Source organism: Phoca vitulina, unplaced genomic scaffold (genome assembly GCF_004348235.1).
Source record: "Phoca vitulina isolate PV1807 unplaced genomic scaffold, GSC_HSeal_1.0 scaffold24, whole genome shotgun sequence".
NCBI lineage: Eukaryota > Metazoa > Chordata > Mammalia > Carnivora > Phocidae > Phoca > Phoca vitulina.
Genome location: NW_022589727.1, coordinates 10529285 through 10541211, shown reverse-complemented (window position 1 = coordinate 10541211; position 11927 = coordinate 10529285). Strand labels below are relative to the sequence as shown.

General features: G+C 38.4%; 1 protein-coding gene across 1 annotated transcript; it reads right to left on the bottom strand.

Moving 5' to 3' along the window:
* Window positions 1-643: 643 nt before the first annotated feature.
* LOC116642857 (ubiquitin-like-conjugating enzyme ATG3) lies at window positions 644-1584 on the bottom strand. The gene has a single exon (XM_032421497.1). The coding sequence runs from the start codon at window positions 1384-1386 to the stop codon at window positions 1027-1029; it is 360 nt and encodes a 119-aa protein (XP_032277388.1). The 5' UTR covers window positions 1387-1584; the 3' UTR covers window positions 644-1026.
* Window positions 1585-11927: the final 10343 nt, after the last annotated feature.

Here is an 11927-nt window from a genome sequence, read left to right as displayed (position 1 = left end):
TAATATAGATCATGGGGGAGAAAGAACAATATTAGATGTTCTCAAAAAGTGATAAAATAAGGTTTTTTTTTTGGTAACATAAATTTATTTTTGATTTTTTGTAGTAACATGTTTTGGCTTTTTGCTATCTATTGTTGGCTACGTTTTAATGATAGTTACTATGTGTTTTGCATTGTACTAGTACTAACAAGTATGAGACTTTCTTCATTACTCTGGAGATCAGCAATACAGAAATTATTAGAAAATTATCACAGATATTCTTAAATTGTTTAACACAAATAATCAGTGAAATAGCCATTTAATGGAACTTTTTTTAATTTAATGCATAACCATATAAGTCCCTTTATTAGATAAATTGTACAATTGGTTAATTATGGTCAATGGTCATATCTATGGGTTAATTCTTTAAAAATCAGAACCAGGGACACTTGGGTAGCTCAGTTGGTTGAGGGCCCAACTCTTGATTTCGGCTCAGGTCATGATCTCAGGGTCCTGAGATTGAGCCCTGCGTGGGCGCCCTGCTCAGCAGGGAGTCTGCTTCTCTCCTTCTCCCTCTCCCTCTGCCTCCCCCTGCTCATGCATGTTCTCTCTCTCTCAAATAAATAAATAAATAAATCTTTAAAAAAATAAAAATAACAATTAGAGCCAATAATTAGGATAGATTCTATGCTCTCTTCATTACATTGTGAAGTGTCTGGTGCAGTCATATTGTATTGTTGGAATGACAGCTTATACAGATTATAAGAAAATTAGAAGATACATAGGAACACCAGGTTCTCCCCCTCTTTCTGCAACAGTCTTAATGATTTTCTTCACCACCTGGGCATGCCTGCATGGGTGAACTGAACACAGAGGAGGTAGGTGATAGGAGATGAGGGTGATTTTCAATGGTCACCGTTTTCCTCATATGATCTTGACTGATGTTTTCATACACGTGTTCAGCTGGTAAAGACTGCCTTTGCTCATCATAGCCAAGCAACCATAGTCTCGGTGTCTGGTAATATTTATCCAAGTGATATAAAGGTCCTAAGTTCTGGTTTGGAAAATAGCATCCTCACCACCAGCATCAGTTTTGGCTTTAGAAGCTTCTACTATTGCCCTTCTATCTAGTGTAGCCTCACCTGTTTCCAACAATCCATTCATTCCATATACTTCCGTATCTGCAGCTTCTCTTCCATCTTCCTCTTCCTCCTCTTCACATACTGCTGAGCAATCTTGAAGTCTTATACTGTCATTGTTTTCCAGTGTAATCTCCTTAACTGCTTCAGTTATTCCTGCAATACCTGTGTTATGATAAGTATCTACCCATCCCCCATCACCATCATCTTCAATGGTAGCTTCTAATTCATCTGAATATTCTGTGTGCACCGCTCTTGCATGGCACATTTTTGGTGACCAAAAATTTTTTTCCTGTTGGTAGGTATGCCTTCACTTTCAATTCTTCACCTGTAGCCCATTGCCATGTTGGATAGTGGTGGACTAAGTGATCTGTAGCTGCCACAAACTCTTCTGGGGTGATAACACCTGTTTCCTTAAACTTTGGTTACTTGAGGACCTGGGTCAGATACTCAGCCATTTCCAGTGTCTTTCTGAAATAGCCATTTAAAAAAGTCAGAGAAGTGTCAGATCTAGATCTAGATCTATCTATCTACACACACATGTATATATAAAACATGCATGTATATATATATATATATATATATATATATATACACACACACACATATATATACATACACACACACACATTTATATCACTAAAATAATGTTATCTTTTTATAGATACTGATAATGAAGTTCAGAGAGGTTAAGTGATGTCACGTAGTTAACAAATGACTGAGGGCAGACTTGAAATCTCCACACTGAGAGTTCTTTCTACTGTACTGCTCTGGATTGTCATAGCCAATATTAACAAGTGCCTGTGCCCTTTACCAAGCATTTTCATCCTTATTACAACTCTATGAGATTAACAGATCCAGACCACAGTGGCAGCAATACATAAAGTGGAGTCTTCTGTCTCCTAACTTGGATCCCACACTCTAGGAATATCCTGAGTTCATGCAGAACTAGCCTTGGATTTGCACTGAAACTTTGCATGATAGGTGTGGAATTGATGAGTAAGGGATTGCCATTTATAAGGTGCATTGTGATGACAGTGTAAATGCCATCAGCAGGATCTGGGCCAAAATAATTAGTATGGAATACATCAGAATGACAGCCACCTTCTATGGGCTCAACTTTTTGAGGGTATGTGCCTAAATGAAACTCATCTCATTTCTTCCCTGGGGTTGAATTTTAAGAGCACACAGAATGAGGGTGTTCATTGAGAGTATGATTTAAGGTACCTACAGGAAAAGAAGGGAGACCAGAGGAGAAGGGAACAAACAATATTCAAGTTCCAAGAACTTAGAAATGTAAGAACATAGGGCAAATGAGAGAATAATAATAATATAATATTTATGGTGATGATGATAGAGAAAGAGAAGGATCCAGTGCATTCACAGATATGTTTCTGTTTTAAATCGTCTGCTCATTTTTGACCTAGGATTTTCCTTCTGGTAGTTAAGATGCATTTAAAGTATTAGCCTTTGGTTTCTACAATGTACATGGTTGGCCCCATGTGACTGTGGGTGTTAGACTCACTATGATGAGAACAGGGCCATGGCACCCCTCATACTCTATTCCCCAAAGGAAAGCAGGTCTGGCTGTCTTCCACTGGAAAACATATCCCTCACAGAATGAGTTCATTTTAGCTGTCAGCTATGGAGTATCTAAGAATCTCTGTATGCATGCAACATTGCCAGCAAGATGCCCACCCACCTCCACTGGGGATAAGAATCCCCAGTGGGGGGAAAAAGGCTGCTTCCCAGTGAGTGAAGCAGCTGTTGTTTTACACAGAAATGTCAAAAGCACAAGCAAATTTTTCATCACCAATTGGCGGTGTCATGGCCAGTGAATTACTTTGTGGTTTTTATGTGGTTTGGGGAGAAGCAACTGGCTTTGTGAGGTTTAAGTTATAGATATAAATTATATAACTGGAACACTAAACCCTTGGTTTGAATTCATTTTATTGGTAATGATAGGATTTGCATCTGAGATGTGGTAGGTGGGATTAAATTAGCCACACCACACACCTGTGAGATGTTAAAAATTATTTTGCTATCTTCTTAAAAAATTTTACCTTTTAGTTACATTTTTCTTAGTAGTTAAATGAGTATAAATATGTTAAATGAATATAAAAATGTGTAGAATTTTATCATATGTTTCTATTAGCTAAAATATTGCCATTACCCAAAATAAGTCTCTAAATATAAAAACATTGTTTTCCAGGGGCGACTGGGTGGCTCAGTCATTAAGCATCTGCCTTCAGCTCGGGTCGTAGTCCCGGGGTCCTGGGATCGAGTCCCACATTGGGCTCCCTGCTGGGCGGGAAGCCTGCTTCTCCCTCTCCCACTCCCCCCTGCTTGTGTTCCCTCTCTTGCTGTGTCTCTCTCTGTCAAATAAATAAATAAAATCAAAACAAAACAAAACAAACAAAAAGAAACACATTGTTTTCCAAATGCAAAGAAATATAAACTATATGCCACTGTGTTTATATTGACTTTCCATTTACTGATATGTTTCTTTCCCCACCCACCTGTAACCTACTCTTTCATCTGTGCATCCACCCATCATCTAACAGCTATTGATTAAGCCTGTCTACAGCTGATATACTGTGTTAGACATCATAGGACACTGAAAGCAATATAACTCCTATTTCCTCTCTTCTAGAAGCTTCAAATCATTTGACAATTCATTTGTGACATGAAGAGGAGTGAGCCACCCTACCATTGCATCAGTAATCTTTAAACAATAAGGAAAATGAAACAAGTGTTGTCTCCCACCCTGCCCACCAAGACACAGATACCAAGCCTTGCCACAGATGCAGTGCCGACCTTTACGTCCTTTTTAAGACAAGCTCTGTTTATGTACCTGATAAATGACAACAAAATGTATATGAGCTTAGAGTATATAAAGACTGTAAGTTAGCTGTGATTTAGATTATGAGAAAATAGATGAAAGCTCAATATAAAGCAATAAAATCTAATGTAACATATGATGCCTTTATGGACCACACTGTAAACATCTTTGGCATTTGCCTTGATCTGCCTGATTATGTGACAGAAGTAACAAAGTAACTCAGCAGTTGTCTTGGTCCATTTGGGCTGCTGTCACAGAAATACCATAGACTGGGTGGCTTAAACAACAAAAACTTATTTCTCACAGTTCTGGAGGCTGGGCAGTTCAAGATCCAGGTGCTGGCAAATTCAGTATCTGGTAAGAGTCCTCTTCCTGGTTTATGAATGCCTATCTTTTTGCTGTGTCCCCACATACTGGAATGGATGAGAGAGCTCTTCGGGGCCTCTTCTATTTCGGCACTAATCTCTTTAATGAGGTCTCTCCCCTCATACCCTAATCATCTTCCAAAAGCTTCACCTCTTAATACCATTACACTGGGGGTTAATTTTCAACTTCCGAATTTGGGAGACATTCAGTATATAGCAGTAGTTAACATGTGTCACTTATAGTAAGTTATTAAAAACTGTTTTTGAAATTGTACCTGGAGTTGGGATATTTTGAGTTGGAAGCTTCCTCAGTGATGATCTACCTCAAGACCCCATTTTGCAGATAAAGAAACAGAGGCCAAATAGATCATCTAGCTGGCTGGGAGAGGACCTCTCCCATCTGGGTCTTCAAACTCCAAGTCAGAGCTCTTTGCACTCTGCCTCTTACAAAGTTTTTATGTGAGATGTTTCACTGCCAACAGCTAATAATAGGACCAATTTTAGCCTAAGTTGAGGTAGAAGAATCTTGTTTTAAATATCATCCTTAAACATTTTTTTCCTTTCTCTACCTTCCTCAACCCCCTTTCTGGTTCCTTTTTGCTTCCCTTGTCTTGTTTCCCTAATGGGACATCTAGTACCCTCATATCAATTTGCATTGCAAATGTTCTCTTATCCTCCATTTAACTCTTTCTCATCAACATGGTTTTTTAACCCAAGTAAAAGTTCTGATAGGATTCCCAGGTTACCTTGGGATAAAGCAACAGAAAGGTTTGGCTAATGGGAGGTTGAATCTTGGTTTGTCTTATTCTACCAATTACAGGGGTAAAATGGCTATATATTTTATTTAGTCTACCACAGCCCTTGGACTCAGCATGAGTGAACACAAACACCAATGCTGGCTCATCAGATTTGCCAGAGTTCTAGGGAAAGCTTTCATTCAATTTCATACATTACCAAAAGCATTGACCATGGGTCACATAAACCCATGCACTTGACACTGCATACACATAGACACGGGAGGTCTAGGCTCATCTGTCTCTCCCCTTTTGCTCTTTCACTACCCTGCCATGCTTCTGGCACCCCCCAAGTATGCATGTCCTGCTTTTCTGCCTACTCCATCCAATGACCAGAAACAACAGGACGTTATTTTCCCAAATTAATACTTGTAAAGATGTCACAAGATCTTCCCATAATACAACTTCCGTTTGTCTTCCTTAAAAAAAAGGTGGGTCTTTTAATAGCTCTTTTAGGTTTATTTTCCCTATATTCTTAATTATATTAAAGACTCATATTTCTTCCCTGAGTATTCATTTAGAAAGAAGGTTTTGTAATAGTCACATTTAATTTATCAGGGTGCAATAATTTGTGTTTCCCAATCATCTTGCCGACTTTGGTTCATTATACTATTGTTTCACATGAGTAAGTTAGCAAAGTTTGGATTGATTGACTCTAATTAACTAAAACTGGTTCCAGGCTGTGCATCTATTGTCATGGTGGCTAGCCGCAAAGCCCTAAACTGTGCAGCAGTGGTGATATAAGGTAATATTGATTTGAAAACTGTAGATCATATGTAACCTTGGGCTTATCACTGTTTGGGAGACAAACTAAAAAAAAAAAAAAAGGATGGGGAAGGGAGAGATATTAGGACAAGTTGTAAGGGCACTTGGGAGTATAAATGGAATTTTCAGTGGGTTCACTTCTTTTATTGTTTTTCCTGTCCAGAGATAATCACAGATGTGTTGAACAAACAAATTCAAAGTCAGCAGTTGGAAGAGTAAGGTTTTCATGGTTTTTGAAACTGTGAAGAAATGAAATACATTTGCTGATAAACTGTCCAAGATCCAACTAAAATTATGGGAAGACCTCCTATTTTGTAGAGGAAATCTTTCTATATGTTACTCATTGAAAAGTAGGATTGTTTGAAATTTATTCTTTTCTCTGTTGCTGAATTTTTATAGTCAATAATGATCTTTGTCTGAGAAAAAATTGTTTTTAGACAGTGGGTAACTGGAAAAATGATTGCATTTTATAGCTTGTAAACATGAACAAATATCACCCTTACTTTATAGTATTGGACAGAAATCATGTTAAAGAAACTAGAGCAGAATGTCATAGGTGAGATTCATCAATTAATTTCCTTCTTCCCTATGCAAAATGCTGCAGCTTCTGTCTTAAAGTACCAGTTAGGATCTCCTTACATTTGATTGCTGTTGCTCACTTTTTCCATATTCTTCATTCTAAAAGCTCCAGGGCCCTGGTTTTCCATGACACCCTTATTAACTGAGCAACCATCCCCCTTCCATCATCCATTTTTCATCAAGTTCCATAGAACAGTCTTTATGTCCCAACAGACAGATGAAGTGAAAGTTTAACTCATGTTCTACAGAACCTTGCTTGAGACGTTTTCTGTCAGAGTGGAGAAAATACTGGAAGCATTTCCAGTTTATCCAGCTGCTTCCTTCATCTGCACTGTGCTTCAGTCTGTTTGGAAACTGAGGATAGGCTACTTTTATGTCAGTGTCTTCTTCACATGATTGTTTGAGTTTCTTTTAATGTTTTGTGACCATTGTGGCCATGTGAGAAAAGACAAACTTCCAAATGTTACAGAGAAAAGAGCCTGTATTCATCAGGGTTTCCAGAGAAACAGAACCCAATAGGATGTGTGTGTGTGTGTGTGTGTGTGTGTGTGGAGAGAGAGAGAGAGAGAGAGAGAGAGAGATTTTAAGGAATTGGCTCAGGTGATTATGGAGGCTGCAAAGTTTAAAATCAGCGAGTGGGTCATCAGGCTGAAGAACCATGAAAAGTTGATGTTACAGTTTAAGTCCAAAGACTTCTGCTATAGAACTCTCTCTTGCTTGGGGCAGGTCAGTCTTTTGTACTAATCAGATCTTCAACTAATTGATCAAGGCCCACCCACACTATGGAGGGTAATCTGCTTTACTCAAAGTCCACCAACTTAAATCTCATCCAAAAACATTCTCACAGAAACATCCAAAATAATGTTTGGCCAAATATCTGCATATGGTGGCCCAGCCACGTTGACACAGATACATCACAGAGGCCACGGCTCACATAAAGGCACAGGCTAAGGAACCAGAGAAGAAAAAGATGGGGAAGGAGAATGACACAACTTTGTGTTGAAAAGAGAAACAAGAAAGCATATGGCTATCAATTCCTCACAGATTTTGAAGTATTTCAAATGGTCATCACACAAACATGGTACATATAACATATGCCTGCCTTTCTTCTTGAATGGCTTAGTAACAAAGTGTCCTCACACCCTTTTGTTCTTAAGGGCAGGTAAGGGTCATAGTAGTTCTGAAGCAGTGGACCCCACAGGCAATGGTGAAATGACAGTAAAGACCCTGCCCAGTCTCTTTCCTCTATCCTGCTCTAATGGGTGAGCAGGTGGCTGCACACATTTATCCCAGAGAATTGCTGCCCTGCCCTTCTTTCTAGAATTCAAAACAGTAGTCAAAAAGGTCTCTGCCATGTTTACAATTTTCTGCCTCCTGAGAACCAGTTACAAGTGACTCACTTCTTACCAAATAGAAAGCAGGTATAATATCTCTTGCAGGTAAAATAATTTGTCTGAACATCTTCAATAATCAAACAATAAGCATTCTTTAAGTCCTTAATAGGTGCCCAGTGCTGAGGAAAATGCAATGGAAGAATCACACACAGTCTTTACCTGTAAGAGTTCATAATTTTTTGCAGGGGAGGGAAGCAAATCAAATACATAGCAAATAAACAGAATACAAGTTAAGAGTGGGAAGGGGGTCTTCAGACAAGAAATTCTGTCAGAGTTCATAGATGGTGGACATAAATATGAAATGGAATGGCCACCTCTCTGTGTTGCTATATTTGAATATATGCTGCAAAAATGGAGGCATATTGTTTAGACTGATTAAGAATGAGCTCATTCTTGGAACACCTGGGTGGCTCAGTTGGTTGAGTGCCCCACTCTTGGTTTTGGCTCAGGTCATGATGATCTCAGTGTCCTGAAATCGAGCCCTGCATCAGTCTCCATGCTCAGCGTGGAGTCTGCTTGTCCCTCTCCCCCCAACCCCCGGTCCTCCCTGCACTCTCTCTCTCAAATAAATAAATAAAATCTTAAAAAAACCCAGTTAGCTCATTCTTATTCAAATCACTCCAGTTTCTCTCAATGATTGTATGTTTTCCTAGTGTTTTTTTTCAACTTATTCAATTTAGTAGTCAAATTTATGAAAACCATATGGAAACACCTAAGGATGGATTTTTGATAAGAGGAGGTTATTTGGAGATCTTGTCTGTAAAATGGAATACATTTATATACTTGTAAACTCTTAGTTTACCTTCTGAGGAATCATTCCATTTTCCCCCAAAGACGGTAACTATCATTACTTACTTTTACTTACAGAAAAAAAAATAGACAATGTTTAGAAATTATATTGGATAAACTCTGCCTTTCTAATAATTTCTGGAAATCTGAAATTATTCTGGGTCACCTGAGATGGCAAATTGGTCTCAATAGCCTTGATTTTTTTCAATTCCCCCTCAGGACAGGAAGAACCCAGTCGCAGAAACAGTTTCAGGGAGACTGATTATGAGTTAAAGGGGCAAGAAGGTTTTTTGAAAAGCCTGGGTCCTCACAGTGGATAACAGTAATAGGGAAGACACCAAGATCATTGCTGAACCATTTCAAGGTTGAACCTGAAAAAAAAAAAAAAAGCCCTAAATGTCAATTCTGAAAGGCAAACAAAGTAACAGTACTGGAGAATTAGAGTATAACATGGGCTACAACAGGACAGGATTAAGTGTGAGGAAAGGTCAAGGATAGTAGCTCAGAACTAAGATTTTGAATGAAGATTGTATATTGGTATATTTTTTCACATGGTCTGCAATTTATATTAACAAGATGGGCAAAACAGCTTAATCAGGATGCAGTAGCAAGGTGGTATGCAGAGCCAACTCCAAGTGAGTTCTCACTCTTCTAGTGACAGATATCTGACCAAAAAAGTCTTCTAAGTTTGTTTCTTTATCTGAAAGGTAAGACACTGCATCTGAGATGACACAAAATAGATCTGCTGATTCTTCCTAAAATCAGAGAATATTGGAGAGACAGTGACCTTAATGCTGTGCTAAATCAGAGGATGACCCACAGATCAGCAGCATCTGAATCACTTGGGAACTTGTTGGAAATGCAAAATCTCAGGCTCCAGCCCAGATCTACTGCATTGGAACCTGCAACTTATTAATAAGATTCCTAGGTGACTTATGTGCACATTAAAATAAGGAACACAAACATTCTACTTTCTATACTACCACTTACAGATAGTGTTTGATTACAAACCCACAAGTGATAATGGAGTTCACAATCTTTAAAATCAGTGTTTGCTAATAATATCTCCTTTAACTTTTAGGACCTAGCACAGTAACAGAAAAATTATATTTCGTCAATAAATATTGAATGAATGAATGAATGAATGTTTCACTTTGAATTGTGTTTATCCATAACTTATTTGAACTAGCTGGAGAATAAATCAATCTGTTTTCCTCAATCAGCCCGAAAATTAAATAAAAAGACTTTTTGTTCCATATAGGCTTCTGTTTTTTAGGCTAAATATGTCTGGTTCCTTCAGCTATTTCTCAGTATCAAGGTATATATAAGTTCCTCACCATCCTTGGTACCTTTTCCTGGCCATATGTTGGATTCCAAGTGTCCCTCCTAGAATATGTCATCGAGGAGTAAACCCATCCCCAGATGTGCTCTGAGTGGCACAAAATACAAGTAACACAAGCTGATGACATTCCTCTGCTTCTGCTCTGGGATTTTCTAATTTAGCAAATTGGTTGTCACATCACTAAAAATAGAAAGTTTGAACTTGGGCTCCCTTTTTTTGTCTGAGGTTATTTTGCTTACCACAAACCAAGGCCACAGAAGCTAAATATATATCTACTTGAATGATGACTTTATAGCAATAAAATGAGCCCACAGGGGCTAATGACTCTGTAATCAGCTTTTTCAACCACTTTTTATATTGGGCATAATTTTCTCTCTCTCTCAGAAATTCTACATCATTTATCACTAGACTAACGTGAGTAAAAGGGGAAAGGCATGAGCCGAGAGATTAGAGGCCACTGCCTGTCTGATACTAAATCATAATAGTAAATTTGCCTGGAGGAGACTTCGATTTTGGATACTAGTACAGTAGACCCTTGTGTTCTTTTTTAGTTCAGAATTTCTACTTTGGCAGTGGTTTAAGAAATTAGGTTTTAAAAAGAATTTACTTTGTTTTTAGTTTAAAAATAATCAACAGTATATCAACATGATTAACAGTATACCAACTCAGGATCATTTTTAAAGTTCCTTTTATTGGCCTCTACCACGTCCTGGTTGCTATCAAGGGAAGGGTATCAAATACCTACTGTTGACCTGCTTGAAAACTGGTCTTTGGTAAATTTGAGTTAAGACACTTTTTTGGTGGGGGGAGTGTTACTATTAACATTTTGGTGGACTTGTGCTCCAGACCCCATTTGAGTAACAATTTCTGTTACACCTATTAATATCAACTTTAATTTAGATACTCCTTCCATAGCTTGAAGCTCAACCTGCTGCACTGGTAGTTATTCCTTTTCCAGAATTGATTGCTCTTAGGCCTGGTTCACAACCTACTTGTACTGAATATCCTCTGCTTATTCCTCGAGGTCCACTCTCCACCCTTGTCCTCCCTACTGCCTGCTTTGGTAGGCTGTGCTGTACAGATTACATCAATGGGCTTCCACGCCTCCTCTCTCTCCTTATCCTTTAGGCCTAGAAGTGGCAACAGCTCCACTTCTACTAACTCAGGATTTCTGTGCCATCCTTTATGGATCCTCTATAGCTTACTCATGTCTTTGTAATCAGTGCTTTGTATATAAACCCTCCTTGAATTTTCCTAATTTGATGGTACCATCTGCATCTGTTTCTTTGTTCCTTTACCCTGGATGATTATAGGACCCATTCATTCATTCATTCTGTCATTTGTTGTTGTTGTTATTTACTTACTCATTTATGTAGCAAACACTTACACATTATCTATTATTTACCAAATATTCTGCTGAATTTCTTTAGAGCTCATTCTCTACCAAAAGGTCAATAAACTTTAGATAAAGTTAACTCATGAATTTCTTATCTTAGTTGATCCGTGTCCTATCGGCAAAAAGCCTGTTATTAGGAGACAGGTACTACCAGTCATCTCAAGATAATGTTTGCTACTCTTGAGACACTGAATAAGAGCCCCTTTTCATATCAAGTCAGGCTTTTTTTGATTTACTTAGATCAAAGTACAAGTAACAAATATTACTGTTTTACTTTTTTTTTAAATAATTTTCTTTTCTTGAGAGAGAGTAAGAGCATAAGCAGGGGGTGGAGGCGCAGAGAGAGAGGGAGAGAATCTTGAGCTGGCTCCACACTCAACACAGAGCCCCACGTGGGGCTCTATCCCACACCCCGAGATCATGACCTGAACAAAAGTCAAGAGTTGGAGGCTTAACCAACTGAGCCATCCAGGCGCCCCACAAATATTACTGTTTTTAATCCAAAGACTCATACAAACAAGAGATAAGAGTTGTTCTGTTGGT

Excerpts from the sequence above, each read along its gene's own strand:
- LOC116642857 (XM_032421497.1), bottom strand. The coding sequence starts at position 1,386 with ATGTGCCATGCAAGAGCGGTGCACACAGAATATTCAGATGAATTAGAA.